At 59.8% G+C, this 15,497-nt stretch overlaps 1 protein-coding gene across 1 annotated transcript; it reads right to left on the bottom strand.

The window, feature by feature from the left end:
- Positions 1-727: 727 nt before the first annotated feature.
- On the bottom strand, positions 728-15,461 carry ZNF653 (zinc finger protein 653). Its single transcript, XM_065875231.1, has 9 exons — positions 15,163-15,461; positions 11,841-11,884; positions 9,806-10,021; positions 4,207-4,812; positions 3,890-4,067; positions 3,674-3,785; positions 2,432-2,546; positions 1,451-1,550; positions 728-1,154 (listed from the first exon to the last, which is right to left on the bottom strand). Exons 1-9 carry the CDS (start codon positions 15,459-15,461, stop codon positions 977-979), a joined length of 1,848 nt encoding a protein of 615 aa, XP_065731303.1. The 3' UTR covers positions 728-976.
- Between the last annotated feature and the right edge of the window lie 36 nt (positions 15,462-15,497).

Here is a 15,497-nt window from a genome sequence, read left to right as displayed (position 1 = left end):
CCTGGAATCGCTCCCCGTCCCTCTCCCAGAAAGCCCGCATAAGGAGGAGGAGGAGGAGGCGGCCTCAGCATCATCCTCCGGGAAATGGGGCCAGTGCAGTCGCCCCGCCGCTGCCAAATCCCCTCCCCCGTCTTTCTTCTTGTTCCAGGAACACGCCGAACCCGTTCCACCTCGGGGCTTTGGCACTGGCTGTTCCTTCGACCTGGGATTTGCCTCCCCCGTCTTTCTTCAGGGATGGAACCTCTTCGTCATTCTGGTCTGTGCTCAAAGGCCTCCCCAGAGAGGCCCTCCCTGACCACCAACCTAAACAGCACTCCCAGGAACTAGCGTATCACTCTATTTTCTGCACGGCGCTTGTCACAGCTGTAGATGTTTTACTTCGGGGCTTACTGGACATCTCCCCAACTGCTCCCTGAGCTCTCTGAGAACGAGGAATGAGTGTTCTATGAGGGATTAGGAGAGGGAGTCAGGATCCTGAGACCTGGGACATGTTCAGTAGCCTCCAGGGCCCCCAACCTTCCACACCTGACCCTGTCAGAGGAGGGGGTGTTTAGGGTTGCCAGGCCCAGGTAGCCGAGGCAGAGCAGAGGTTGACAAGAAAGGGCAGGAGCGCTGTCTGGTGTGTAGGGGCATCTGCCCCTGCCCCCGTCTTGCTCGGGAAGGAACCAGGTTGGAGACAGAGAGGGGCCCACCTTCCCCCAATCATCCAGGCCTAGGGGAAGAGCAGCTCCTTTCTCGCTCTTTAATCTCGTTCTGCTCTCTTGACACAGTCCCAGCAGTGCAGCCCCAGGTGCCAGCTCCAAAACTCGGGCGGGGTCGGGGGGACCTGCCCTGAGGGCCCAGCCCTGGAGCGGGGCAGAGGCGCCTCCTTCTGGCCCGAGGTCCTGGCGGCTGGCCGCGGCTGTCCCGGCCCCGGCAGACTCGGGCATGGTGTCCGATGGGATGAATAAATAGGGGCGTTCAGTGGTTGGGTGGATCAGGCGGGCTTGTGGTCGGGGTGGCTTTTGAGCGTGTGGAACTTGACGCTGTCCAGCTTCTCGAAGCGCTTCCCGCAGCGCTCGCACGTGAAGTTGTACTGCACCTCGGCCGTGTGCTTCTTCATGTGCCAGTTGAGCGACGCACGCTGTCGGCACTGGTAGCCACAGATCTCGCACCTGCAGGGGAGCACGCGGGAGGCACCGGGGGGGGGGGGGAGGGGAGGGGGGGCGGGGTCAGAGAGGGCGGGGCAAAAGGGAGCAGCACCGGGGAGGGGCCGCCTCAGGGGCGGGACACAACCACTAAGGCTGGGCAGACCCCTGGAAAGTGGGGGGGGCACCATCTGGGGTGGGAGCACTCTGGAAACCCCACGGATGCAACGCTGGGGACGTTGCCCGCCCTTGGGAGCTGCCCTGTGAGAGTCCAGGCCCGGATGCCCTCCCTCCCAGCCCCTCGCGGGAAGCCCATCACTCACTGCAGAGGCGTCTCGCCTGTGTGCGTGCGCCGGTGCACCTCCAGGTGGTTTTTCCTCTTAAAGGACTTGCCGCAGGTTTCACAGGTGAATTCACGGACACCTGGGGGAGACGCGGGGCTGAGCAGGCCGCCGTCGAGAGAGGGGTTTGTGGGGTCACTGCGGCATTGCCGAGACCCAGTAGTGCGCAAGGCCTCTGGGCGCAGGCAGACTAAAGCCCACATCCTCTGGGCGCGAATGCCGACTATAATAGCTAAGGCAGCTAGAACAAAGGACAGCTACGGCCCTGCATGAGGCTCACAGGCTGCCCAGGAACGCGACTGGGCAGAGCAGGAATGCGTACTCGGATCCCTGAGGTACACAGGGTGCAAACTGCCAAGCTAAAGTGGGGCTGAATTTGACTCTAATGTTTCACGTATTGGGGTGATCTCACATAAAAATCCAAAGTTCCAGCCTCTCGAAAAATCTGAAGCCGTGCCCTCCTGCTGGGTATAGGCACCAGTGCTCCCCGTGAGGCCCGCACCCCGTGTCCTGGGTTAAGGAGGCGACTGGAGCAGACGGAACAGAAATCCTGTCCCAAGTTCACTTCCCCACCCTGCCCACCTGGGGTGGCTCACTGTCCCCCCCGCTCAGTCCTGGAACTGAGTCCCACGTGAGAATTGCTCACGGAAGTGGGGAGGCCAAGGGCCAAGTTGGGGAAGAGACAGCCAACCCCTGCCCAGCTCCACATGACTTAGAATAGCAGATGTCCCTGGGACCCGTGTAGCGACAGCTGACTGACTACTTAGGAGGTGCCCAGTGGGCACTAAGTCAACCACTTTACTTCCACCGTCTCACACCAGCCCTTGTGGTGGACACAGAGGAGGCTCAGAGAGGGGCAGTCCGTGTCTGGGTTTCGCCCTGCCTGCCCCGGCCCCGGCCCCAGCTCCCAGGCCCAGGCCACCGTGCCTTTGGCTCAAGCTGCCAGCCCCTCCCCGGCCTGACCTGAGTGGATGATCATGTGCCGCCGAAGGTGGTTGGATAAATAGAACTTCTTGCCGCAGCCGGGGTGAGGGCACACCTTGGTCTTCCCTTTCCGATGCACAAGGTTGACGTGGTTCTGGGGGCAAGAGGGGCAGGAATGGGGCTGCGGGTGCCATGGGCCTGCCTCTGGAGCTCTCCAGGGTGGGGACAGATGAGGGCCAGCTAGGGCTGGCCTCCCTGGAAGAGGAAGAGGGCTGCCCTTGCCCTTGGGCAGGGACTCCCAGATCCGAGCGGGGGGCCAGGGGCACAACTGGGATCAAAGAGCAGCTTACTGAGCACCTACTCCAGCCAGGCTCTGGGCTGGGGCATCAGTCAGCCTTGTCAGAACCATGGGAAGGGGATCAGCCATGAGCCCAGTTTGTGGATGGGGAAACTAAGACTCTGGAGGCTTAGTGGTTTGGCCCGTGTCTCACAGGTGGGCAGTGGCCGGGCTAGGACCGGAGTCCAGGGCTGTCAGCCCCACAGTGGCACTTTGCATAGTGCTAAGCTGCCCCTAGCGCCTGGAGCAGGCAGCCCCCGAGTCATTCATTCTTTTGTTCTTTCATTCTTTAACTCACTAGCACAACTGCTCCAGCGCCCAGCACCAGGCCTGGCACCCGGCAGGTGCTCAACATGTGCTTAATGAAAACATGACTTGGCAAATTCAAAGTTCTCCTGGTGCCACATCCTGCGCCAGGAGTGGGGATGTGACGGGATCCTGTCTCTGCTCTCAGGGCACCCTGTCCAGACCTCAGAGGGCAAACGGCAGGTATGTCCTGGTAGTGCAGTGACCCGGGGCTGGGGGGACTAGGGTGGGCTTCCTGGCGGAGGGGCGTCCTCAGCTGAGCTTGGAGAGGAAGCATCGTGAGCTGACAGGGTGGCCTGGGCAAAGGCAGGAAGAGTTCAGGCGGCGGGAAGAGGGGTAGTTTGTGGGGAGCCACCAGGACCAGGCAGGCCCCCGGGGTGTGCAGAGAGAGACCGTGCCTGGTTGAGGAGGCAGGATGGCTGGGGCTGGAGAGCAGGAGGGGAGGGCAGAGAGGTGACGGCTGCCTCTCTGTGTCTGAGGCCGAGATCAGCTGGGGCTGGGTGGGTGCACGGCAGGCAGGCCAGTGGCACCTGGAGGGGCCGGGTGGGGCCCTCCACGAGCCGCACTGCCCAGACCCAGCGCGCAGGCAGCCCGACACAGAAGCAGTCCCACCCAGCCCACTTGGATGGCGGCCTCACCTGGAAGCTGCTGAGGGCCACGTAGACCTGGCTGCAGCCCTCGTAAGGGCAGTGGAACATCTCAAGCAGGCCATCAGCGTCCATCACCCGCGATCGCTTGCTTCGCCGCCTCCTGGAGGGGAAGGGCCCATGGGATCGGGGCTCTGACACCAGGAGGGCTGCGGGCCCGAGGGCCGCTCCTCGTCCCTCCTCTCCCCCGCCTGCCCCGGCACCCACTTCTCGGGCTCCTTGGGGATCTCATAGATGATGGCTGACATGTCGCTGCCGTCCAGCTCCTCCCCGTCTGCCTCTGCCTCGGGCTCTGTGCTCTCAGGCACCGTCGCAGCCAGCTCTGCCAGTTCTGGGGCCACCGGCTCCTCCTTTTCCTTCTTGAGCACGTGCAGGTCCTCCTTCTCTACGGGGGTGGACACAGGGTGAGTGTCCGTGGGGACTAAGGCTGCTGAGGAGCTTCCTCTGGGGCCATTACTCGCCCTCCCCTTCCCAGGTCCCATCATGGCTCCCCCAACCCCCCAGACTGGCACGGCCCCCCAGACCTTTCTTGGTCTCAATGCCTGTCATGGCATCAGGGTCCACGGTGCTGGGCTGGCTGCCCTCTGGCTCTGTCTGGGTGTAGGCGGCCACACCCTCCATCATTGCGCAGGGCACCTCATCACCCAGGCCCCCTCCGGGGGCACCGTTGCCTGCTGCCACGTTGAGGTGGATGCCCTCGGCTGTGAGGGCATCGTAGCCAGGGCCGGCAATGATGATCACCTGCGAACCGGGCACCATGCCTGGCACGGGACAGCTGGCCACCACCTCACCCAGTGCCTCCTGGGGCATGTTCTCAAAGAGGGTGCTAGGGCCCGGGCCCACTTGCACGGGCACCGGCACGCACACCACTGTCTCCAGGGCTTCGGGCCCGCTGCTGGCCGGGTTGGGGCACAGTGGGGTGCCCTGCTCAGCCAGGCTCTCCACGTGGTGGACATCGAAGGGGATGTGCATGCCCTCCTGTGTGATGAGCCCGCTGCTGCCCGCTGGGCTGGTGGGGGTAACTGCCGCCATCGCCACTGTCGCCTTGGCCTGCTGGCCCTCAGGGGGCTCCTCGGAGCCGGAGCTGGAGCTGGACGAGTCAGAGCTGCCGGCCACCAGGCCATTGCCCACTGTGGTGACAGAGGAGAGGGGACAGTTACGACAGTGGCGGCGGCAGCTGGTATTGCTTGAAGGCTCCCCAGGAGCTGAGCACTGTGACTCCCCTACCCCCATAAGAGCGGTCAGCTCGGTCCATATCCTCCACAGCCGGCCCTACTCCTTGAGATGCTCTCCTGACTCAGCCTCCAGACCCACACTCAGGCTCCTGGCTCCTCCCTGGTGGCCCCTGCTCAGCCTCTTCTGTTCTTATGAGCCTGGGAGGCTCTCACTGGGGCCTTTCCTCAGCGCTCCACTCATCCCAGGGTATCCACCGGGCTCATACCACTCTCATCCTTGACACCAGCTGGGTGTCCAACAATTCGATTCAGTTCTGACACTATCTGTCTGGAGACAGTGTCAGACCCTGAGGGTTAAAGAGCTCAGTCCCACAAGGCTGCCCCCACTTCAGATTTCAGTCACAAGTCCCGGGTCACCCATACTTCCGGCTATAAAGCAGAGGTCCCCCACAGCGCCCTCCTCAGCTTTGGTAATTTGCTAGAACAACTCACAGAACTCAAGAAAGTGCTCTACTTCTGATTACAGTTTTATTATAAAGGATACAACTCAGCAATGGCCGGATGAACAGATACACAAAGGAAGGTAATCGGTAGGGGGGCGGGGGGAGGTTGGGGGTTGCCACGGAGCTGCCATGCTCTCTACAGACACGTTAATCTCCCAGCGCCTCAACGTGTCCACCGACCTGGAAGCTCTCGGATCACTGTTTAAGAGTTTTTATAGGGACTTCCCTGGCGGTCCAGTGGTTAAGACTCCATGCTCCCAAAACAGGGGGCACGGGTTCGATCCCTGGTCGGGGAACTAAGATCCTGCATGCCACACGGCGTGGCCAAAAAAATAAAAATAAAAAATAAAAGAGTTTTTATAACCCAGTTTCTAGCCCCCATCTGCTCCTGGGGGCTGGGGGTGGGGCTGAGAGCTAACCCTGGGTTTGGCCTTTCTGGGGACCAGCCCCCATCGTAAAGCTATCTAGGGGCCCCTCCCTGAGTCACTTCATTAGACTCAGGTGTGTTCCCAAGGGGCCTCTTGCGAAAGGGGCTCATTACAAACACTGTTTACAAACTGAAGGTCTGCGGCAGCCCTGCCTCGGGCAAGTCTATTGGCGCCATTCTTCCAACAGCATTTGATCACTCTGGGTCACCTTTTGGTAACTGTTGAAACTTTTTCATTATTATTATATTTGTTACGGTGACCTGTGATCAATGATCTTTGATGTTACTATTGCAAAAGGATTACCACTCACTGAAGGCTCAGATGATGGTGGCATTTTTTTAGCAATAGAGTATTTTTATTTATTTTTAAAAATTGTATTATCTATCTATCTATCTATCATTGGCCGAGCAGCATACTCAGCAGGCAGGATCTTAGTTCCCTGACCAGGGATTGAACCCGTGCCCCCTGCAGTGGGAATGCAGAGTCCTAACCACTGGACAGCCAGGGAATTCCCCAGCAACCAAGTATTTTTAAATTAAGGAATGTACCTTTTTTTTCCCACAATGCTACTGCACACTTAATAGACCACAGTATAGTGTAAACATAACTTTTATACGCACTGGGAAACCAAAAAGTTCGTGAGACTCCTTTTATTTCGATATTCACTTTATTGCGGTGGTCTGGAATCAAACCTGCAATATCGCCTAGGTCTGCCTGCATCTATTTTTATTATACCGTCACCACCCATACCCCAGTGTCTCCAGTGGACAGTTCTCGCCTGGACCTCCCGCGGAGCTGCAGCCCATCACGCCCCACTGCTCCCTCTGAGGGGTCTTACAGGCATCTCAGACTCTGGGCTCCAAATCTTCCCTCAGAGAAAGGCTGCATGGCTCACAGACATCCCCGTCTCAGCGGGCGGCAGCTCTGCCCCTTCCAGTTGCTCAGGCCAAAGTCCTGGGGCTCTCGTTGACTTCTCCCTTTCTCTCACACCCACTTCCAATCTGTCAGCAAAACCTGTTGGCGCTGCTTCCAAAATACATCCCCAGGCTGACGGCTTCTCCTACCTCCCCCGCACACCCTGGTCACGGCCCTGCCAGCCCTCTGCCAGGACCACGCAGTTCCTTCTTCTGGGTGCCCCCGCTCCCATCCTTGCCCACCCCCAAGTCTGTCCTCCCCTCACTGGCCAGGGGGAGCCTGTGAACACCTGCTCAGGTCACGTCCCTCTTTGACTGAGAATCTGCTCATCACTTCCTGTGGAAGAGATAGGCCAGCTGCTCACCAAACCCGTCTCTTCCTCCTGACACCTGGTGGACTACATGTCCCAGCATCCTTTGCCATTAGGTGTGCGATACAGCTGAGTCTCACCGGAATGTGGGGGGAAGTGAGCTGTGTTAGGTCACAGAAGCTGGGGTGCGTCTATCTCGGCAGCTGGTCTCACCTCAGTTAACGCCCTTCCCAACGCACTTGGCATAGCAGCCAAAGCCCTCACCATGGCCACACAGCCTGAACGTGTGCCCTTGTCACCTCCTCTCCAGCCCCACTAACCTCCCTTCTGTGCCCAGGGACACTAGGCAGGTTTCTGCCTCAGGGCCTCTGCACTCGCTACTCTCTCTGCCTGAACCCTCTTTTCTCAGACACCTGCGTGGGCTCCCTCCTTCCCCTCCATCAGACCCTTCCTCAAATGGTATTTTTTCAGGGAGGCCTCTGACCACTTGGTCTCAAATAGCACCCTTTTCTCTCCTTTATTTTCCCCCCAATACTTACCGCCTTCCACTGCACTCTAGATTTTACTTGTTTATCTTGTTTACTGTCTGCTTCCCCTTTATACCGTAAACTCCACAAGGAAGGGGGTCCCTGTGCATAGGCCCCAGTGCCCAGGTACACAGTGCTGCTTGGTACACATTGGGTGCATGTTTATAAAAATGAATGAACCCATGACCAAGGCTGTGATGAAGGCCAAGAGGGCTGGCATCTTACCCAGGTGTTTGGTGCTAATGTCTGCAAGCAGGGAGAAACTGGGGACAGGAAAAATGAATGACTGTCCCTTAAGTTACACACTCGTGACGCAGTTGGGGTATGCTGTCTGGGTACTACGTGTTCTACACTCCCAGAAGGTCACATGGAGAGTGCAGGCTCTGGAGCCTGACTGCCGGGGTGGGATCCTGGTGCCCACTCCTCCAGCTGTGTGAAGGGGGGGTGCCTTATAACCTCTCTGGGCCTGGGGATAACTTGGTACCTACTCACGGGGTGTTTGGGGGTATTTAATGAGTAAACAGGACAGTAGAACGTACAGTAAGCACCCTATCAGTGTTTCCCATTATCGTTATTATCCTAACACCCCATCCCTGACTCAGCCCTGGGGCAGCAGCAGGGGCGGGGTAGGGGGATCGCCCCTCCTTCTAACACCCTGTAATCTGCAGGGTGGATTGAGCCCCGTGGCTCCGCTATGAAGGAGGGGGCAGTTGCCTAGTGAGCTGGGGGCATGGCCAGGGCCTGTGCGTGGATCCCCAATTACAATGTCCAGCTGTTAAGCCGACACTGGACTTCTTGCCAGTTGATAATGACATTAATGACAGAATTGGCAGGGCACCCACCGGCCTCCCACAGTCCTGGTGCGAGGTCTTCTTACTGATGGCGAGGTGGCAGGGCCGCCCTCGGCAGAGAGCTGATAAGGGTGTTGCTGAGGGACCAGGCTGGGACAGGGACACAGCCACTCCCTCACAGAACCCCCCACCCCCGCCCGCCAGAGCCCAAAGCAGATCTGGCTAATTGATCCCAGCATTCATTCCTGAGAGCCCAGATCCAGAGGGCACTGGTATCAGAGTTGGGTTGGGCTGTCAGGGGACTCCTCTGGGTGCCACCCCCATCCCAGCCAGACCCAGTGCCAGATGGGCCAGTCACATTACTCCCAGGGCCTTGGTTTCCTCGACTGCTAATGACAGGGCTGTCATTAGGCTGCGGAGGACTCAGGGTGGTTTGGGGCAGGGCCTGGAGTCGGGAGGACAAGACGGCCGGGGGGCTGGCTGCACACTGGGAGCCTGGCTGACACACAGCGGGACAGCCGTTGGCTGGGGTGCCCACCTGGAACACCTCTCGCCCACGGCTTCCCCTCGGCCAGCTGGGATGCCACCTGCTCAGAGATGCCTGCCAGCGCGGGCTCAGCCCTGGTAACTGACCCCACCCTCAGCTCCGGCAGGGCACCTGGCAGAGGGCCCCATGCTCCCCCTGATGCCAAGCCCCCGAGGCAGGCGGGCAGCCCCTTACCACCCATGGCATCTCCTCTGCTCCCCTACCAGGGCCAATTGGACCTTCATAAATGAGTCCCCCCCAGTCCTGAGAAGGACTCCAGCTCACATGTGTGTGTGACCAATGTGGGATGGCAGGGGAGGGGCTGGGCAGTGAGAGATGGGGAGGGTGGGGCCGTGGTGTGGAGGAGAGAGAAAGGGATGAAAATGGGAGTGAGAGAGTGAGATGGAGGAGAGACAGTGGGAAGAAGAGAGAAAACGAAAGGAGATGCGAGAGAGAGACAGAGAGAGAGAGAGGATGAAACACAGAAAGGTGAAAGGGGAGGATCAGGAACAAGAGAAAACTCAAGAGCAGAGAACGGGGTGTAGGGAGGAGAACAGGCTGGAGGGCGGGAAAGAGGGTGAGGCTGCGAGAGACAGTGCAGAGCCTGAGAGAGAGCCGGAGAATGTAAAGGAGAACAAAGAGGCCAGGAGAGGCCCAGCACCTGCCTGTCCCTCCAGCCGCTGAGCCAGGTTCCTGGACCTCAGCCCTGCCTGCAACTGACCTCAGGCCCAGATGAGCAAACTGCGCCGTACCTTGGCTGTCCCTCCGCAAAATGGGGACCAGCTCTTGGGCTCTGCAAGGACTCAAAGACTGCAAGGCCATCCAGAGCCAGGGCCATGTCAGCTGCTGTGAGGTCCGCGACGCTGGCCTGAGGCTGGCAGGGCCCATGAGGGGCTGTAGAGCCCCAAACACTGGAGGCCACCGGGAGCCCTCCCCTCGCAGACCCACCTTTGTCACTCTCAGGGTCTGAGTCGCTGAGCGGCTTCAGGGGCGAGTGCAGGTCTTGGAAGTAGCGGTGCCCAGCCTCGCACTGCCACACAGCCGTGGTGTACAGGCCAAAGGTGGGGTCCAGCTCGGCGAGGTGTGGCTCATAGGGGCAGCGGTGCTTGTGGTCCTCGTACCAGATCACCACGTTCTTCAGGCAGTTTACGTTGCGTCGCCGCCCTGCGCACGTGGGGCACGGGCAGGCATGAGGGGCACGGCTCACCCCTACCACCCTCTCTGGGCAGCACGGCCCCCAGAACCACATGGGTCTTATAGCTCTGGGGGTTGAGACACCCTCCTGAGTATTAGCCAGGCCTGTCCCCAGTTTACAGATGAAGAAACTGAGGCTCAGAGATGTGAGACCTGCCCCAGAGACAACAGAGACTGGCAGGGAATGTCCTCATTGTTTGAGTCAAGTCATATACATAATAAAGCCTGGTGTATGGCAGGTGCTCACACGACTGCCAGCTGTTAGTTACAGTTATAAGCGTCCTCATCAACTCAGCGTCTCCCGCCCGCACCAGCTCAGTCCCTCGGCCCTAGTCTCCCAGCTCTCACCCTTGCCCCCGGCAGCTGACAGAGGGCGTCTCTGAACACTTGAGTCAGGCCACATCCCTTCTCTACTCAAAATCCACCAGGGCAGACTTCCCTGGTGGCGCAGTGGTTAAGACTCTGCCTGCCAATGTGGGGGACACGGGTTTGAGCCCTGGTCCGGGAAGATCCCACGTGCCGCAGAGCAACTAAGCCCACGAGCCACAAATACTGAGCCTGCGCACGACAACTACTGAAGCCGTGCGCCTAGAGCCCATTGCTCTGCAACAAGAGAAGCCACTGCAATGAGAAGCCCGTGCACCGCAAGGAAGAGTAGCCCCCGCTCGCCACAACTAGAGAAAGCCCGCATGCAGCAACGAAGACCCAATGCAGCCAAAATAAAAAATCCACTAGGGCTCCCACCTCAATGGGGGTAAGAGCCAAAGTCCTCCCTGAGGTTCACCAGGCCCTGTGTGTTCTGCCCTGTCACCTCCTGCTGCTGCTGCCCTGGATCACTCCACTCGAGCCTCAGGGCCTCCTCCCTGTTCCTAAACTAGGCAAGTATGGCCCTGCCTCAGGACCTCTGCAAGGGCTGTGCCCTTTCCTCTAGACACCTGCCTTGCCCCTCGCCCTTCACTCAGCTCTGAAGGTGTGCCCCTGACCTTCCGGGCTGGGAGATGACGGGGCCGGGGGACCAAGGACACACGTCTCGGCCTGGGGGTCTCAGTCTTAGCTCGGCTTCTGCCTCTGAGCACCATGATAAGTAGAGGGGCTCACTGCCATCAGACCGCCGGCCCTGGACCACCGGCCCTCACCCTGCTGGACATGGCCTGGGACCCACAGCCCAGGGCTCAGGGGTCATGCTCAGGGGGTCGGAATACGCACTCCAGCCTCTGCTCCGACTGCCCACGCCCGGCTCCCCTTGAGCCTGGCACACCACATGCCCTTTAGGCCTGGGCACAAGCTGTTCCCTCTGCTCTGCCTGGCTCTTCCCCGGCTGACTCCCACGCACCGGGCAGGAGAGCAGAGGAGCAAAGGGGACCCCTCAGGAGACACATGGTCCTGGGTTTGCAGTTTGGCCTGGCCACTTTCTGGCTGTGCAGCCTGGGGCAGTGACTCAGCCTTTCTGTGTCAGATGGGGATGATGAGAGCACCCCCGGTGGGCACAGCACAGGTTCGGGGCCCCTCCAACCCTTCCTATCCCATCCCCACCCCCGACCCAGGCTGGGTCAGACCGCTCCTCTGGGCCCCCCCATGCTCTACTTCCCCACCACAGCCCTGCTCAGCCTGTCCCCTGTCTTTCCTATGAGACTGCGGGCTCTGGGAGGGCAGGGCTGGGTCTGTCCCGGACTGCACGGCTCCTGGCACACGTGGACCCTCCACAAGCGGTCCCTGAGGGAGGGAGGGAACCAACCACAAAGCAACTTACTCCCAACGCCACCTCCACCCTGGTTGCAGCCCCACTTACTTTTCTTCCGCTTTGGCTTTTTGGGGACTTGCTCCCAAGGCTTCCTGTAACAGAGAGAGGGGGCAGTGGGGAGTGAGCTTGGGGCCTGATGGATGATGAGATGCCAATCCTGCTGGGGTAGAATGTGGGCTTCCGCTTCCCGGGCCAGGTCTACTTCCCTTGCCCCTTCACTTGGGCTCTCCTGCACCAACAGCAGCCCTGGCAGGGGTCTACTATCATCAACCACCTCACAGAGTGGGAAACTGAGGGTCCAGGGTCCCGTGGCTGGGGAGTGGATTATCAAGAGGGAGCTTATTCGGGGAGCCTGACCTAATCAGGGGAGCCTTTAAAAGGGCCCTGCTGAAGTCAGAGACTGGGAGCTGAGAGCATGAGGGGGCCTGTGAGGGACCAGGACCTGAGAACGACCTTGTGGAGCTGAGAGCAGTCCCAGCTGATGGTCAGCAAGACCGCAGGGACCCCAGCCGTATAGCCCGGAGGAAATGGATTCTGCCAATGCTCTGAACAGGTCTAGAAGCAGATCTTTCCCTGGGCGAGCTTCTAGGTGACGTTGTGGCGTGCTGATACCTTGATTTCAGCCTCCTGAGACCCTGACCTGAGGAGCCAGCTAAAATGTGCCAGATTCCTGACCTGCAGAAATGTGAGATGATAAATCTGTGGGGTTTTAAAGCCACTAAGTCTGTGGTCATTTGTTACCCAGTAGAACAGTCATGGAGTTGACTTTGGACTACCCCCTCCAAGGACCTGCAGATCCTGGTCCTGAGGCTGACCCAGAGCCCTGGGGAGATGGTTGGGCCCTAACTGCCTGCTCTATGAGGGTCCTGACCCTGCAGCCAGCTCAGGCCCAAAGGCCACGCCATCATGTCCGCCTACCTCTAGGGCCTTCCCCGCTCTGCCTGGGTCCCAATACCCTGACTGTGTGTCCCAGTGAGCCATGGCCTTGGGGAGCCCAGGGCAGGGGCAGACCCTAAGGCCAGGGGCCCCCATGGCCTCCCACACCAGGATGGCCACCAGATCTGCCAAGCAGGTTCCTGACCCTACATGACACACTCAGCTGTGACCCAGCACAGGCTCCAGGCAGGTGCTTTGGAGCCATCTCTCCTGGACCTGCTAGGGCCTCCCTTTGCCTTCCTGCCACCACGCTTCAGGGTCTGCCCACCTGACTCAGACTGCTTCCCTGCTCTTCCTCTTCTAAACCACAGCAGCAGGCTCTGTGACCCTGGGTGAGTAACCCTGCCTCCCTGTGCCTCAGTTTCCCCATGTGTAGTGCGGGCTCAAAACAGTACCTTCCTCATGGGGTTGGCATGGGGTCATATGCATTGTAAAGAGCCTGGTAATTAAGAATCACTCAGCAAATGGTAACGATGACCATTATGATTCTCAGCATTATCACAGAGCCAGGCACTGGAACACGGGTCTCCTCGCTGTGGCTGGGGCCACGCTCTTGCCACCAATGTCCTGACAACCAGTCCAGGGTCTCTCCTCAGCTCCACCGCCCACCCTAAGTGACTCTTGTCCAGCCTGATAGCAATACTCAGCCCCAACACCCCATGTCTAGCCCAGGACAGCTCCTTGGGGCTCCTGCCCAGGCTCTGCCCTCTGCCCAGGAATCCATGTCCCCTTGTACCATCCCGGGAGCCTCTATCCCCTCCCAAGGCTCCACCTCCCCTCCAAGGGGCCAGGCTGGCTGCCTAGATCCTCACCCAAACCCAAATCCAAACACCCATGACCACCTCCACCCATTCATAGCCTCGCCACGGCTGGGGTGCGGGGAATGCCACATCGTGGTGGAGACAGACTTGGCGTCAGTCAGATCCGAGTTCAAGTCTTATCTCTGCTACTGACTGGCTGTGTGACCTCAAGCAGGATTGGGCCCCTCTAGGCCTCAGTTTTCCCATCTGTGAAGTGGGGGTAACCGCAGTGCCTCCCACACAGAACTGCCATGCAGTTTGAAGGAATAAATATCCCTTAGTGTATTTTCCTGACTACTCATGTGCCCCGGGGTCAGGTTTTGCCACACACTGCCTGGGTTGTCTCAGTGCCCCTGCCCCAGTCCTGCACAGCTCCCACACACCTCCAGCTCAGCCAGACAAGCTTCTGTAAATACCACTTTCAGCTTCGGAACCTCCAGGGGCTCCCTCTGGTCAGTGGTTCTCAACTCCAGCTGTACATCAAGTCTCCCTGGAAGCTCTTCAGAAAAAAATACAGGGTCTGCAACTCCACCCAGACTAACTGAATCAGAAACTCTAATAGCTGGGACTCTGGCTTGAAGTTTTATAAGCTCCCAGCATTTCCTGCCCTGCTCTTGGGCATATAAACCAGCCTGCCACCCTGGGGAGGGGGTGGGTACAATTCAGCAGGTTCTGGTTGATTCTTGGCCCTCAGAATCTCCCCTGAGAGAAGCATGTGAATGTGTACAAGTGAAAACCAGGGCAGAACAAGGGTTTTGTTGCAGCACTGTTTGTGACAGGAAACAAACATCATCATAACAGCTAATATCCGGACTGCTCACTATGTGCCTGGCACCGTTCGAGGCGCTCTGCTGTATTTTAACTCATTTAATCATCACATCAACCTATAAGGCAAGAAGAGAAAAATTCCTTCCATACTGCTCATTCTCGAGATTCAGATAATGCAAAGGCCTCTGCCCTCCACCTGAGCAGCTAACTCGGGGTTTCCTCTTCACCTGAGTCTCCCTGGGCAGAGGTGTTCCCCAAGAGCCAAGAGATTTAGGGGAGTGAGATCTGGATTGTGAGGGGTGCTCTGGGAGTGTGGGGCCTCCCCAGTGGCCCCATTCCAGTGTGGGAATGGGGCCACACGCAGTCCCAGGTGGGTCACCGGAACCTCATGAGGGGTAAGGCTGGGTGGCCCGGGGTGTCCAGTCACAGCCCCAGGCTACATTGTGGGAGTTTTAGGGAATGAGGCACGTGAGACGCCTGGGACCAGCAGGGACCTCGGGCCCCTCAGGCCTCAGGAGGCGGGGCCGCCCTTCCAGGGACGGGGCCGTTAGAATGCTTGGAGGTGGGGCCCGTACCAGGATTGGGCAGCCAGAGCTCTAGGGGGCAGGGCCAAGCGCCCAGGAGGCGGGTCGAGAGGCTGGGCGTATCCTAAGATTGGGCAGTCGGAGCGAAGGAAGGCGGGGCCGCGAGCCAGGCGCGTCCCAGGACCAGCAGTCAGAGACCCAGACCGGCAGTCGGGGCGCTGGGCGGGGTTCACAGGTGCCAGGGGCGGGGCCCTGGGGGCGGAGGGGGCGGGACCAGGCTCAGCGGGGGATGGGGGCGTCTCCTCCCTCGCTCCCTCCCTCCGTCGGGCCGGGCCCCCTCACCCGTGGCGGCTGCTACGTTGGCCGCGCTCCAGCGAGATGAGGTAGGCGGCGAGCTTGGCGTCGCTCCAGCCGCTGCGGCGCCGCAGGTCCACCCAGGGCCCGTGCGCCTCGCCCAGGTACACGCGCCGCACGTCGTACTTCTTCCGGGACTCGAGCCGCCGCCGGGCCCGGTCCGACTCCGTGAGCCGCGGGCGGCCCCGCGCCTTGCGGCCCGCCGCGCCCTCCTCGGCGGCCACCTCCCCGCCCGCGCCCGCCTCAGCCTCCGCCTCCGCCTCGGGCTCCGGCGCCCGCTCCGCCATCCCCCCCTCCCTGGTTACTAGCCTCCCCCGTTGTTA

The sequence above is a fragment of the Phocoena phocoena genome, chromosome 3, assembly GCF_963924675.1.
Source record: "Phocoena phocoena chromosome 3, mPhoPho1.1, whole genome shotgun sequence".
In the NCBI taxonomy this organism is placed as follows: Eukaryota; Metazoa; Chordata; class Mammalia; order Artiodactyla; family Phocoenidae; genus Phocoena; species Phocoena phocoena.
Note: the sequence above shows the minus strand (reverse complement) of the source record. Positions and strands in the feature narration are given on the sequence as shown.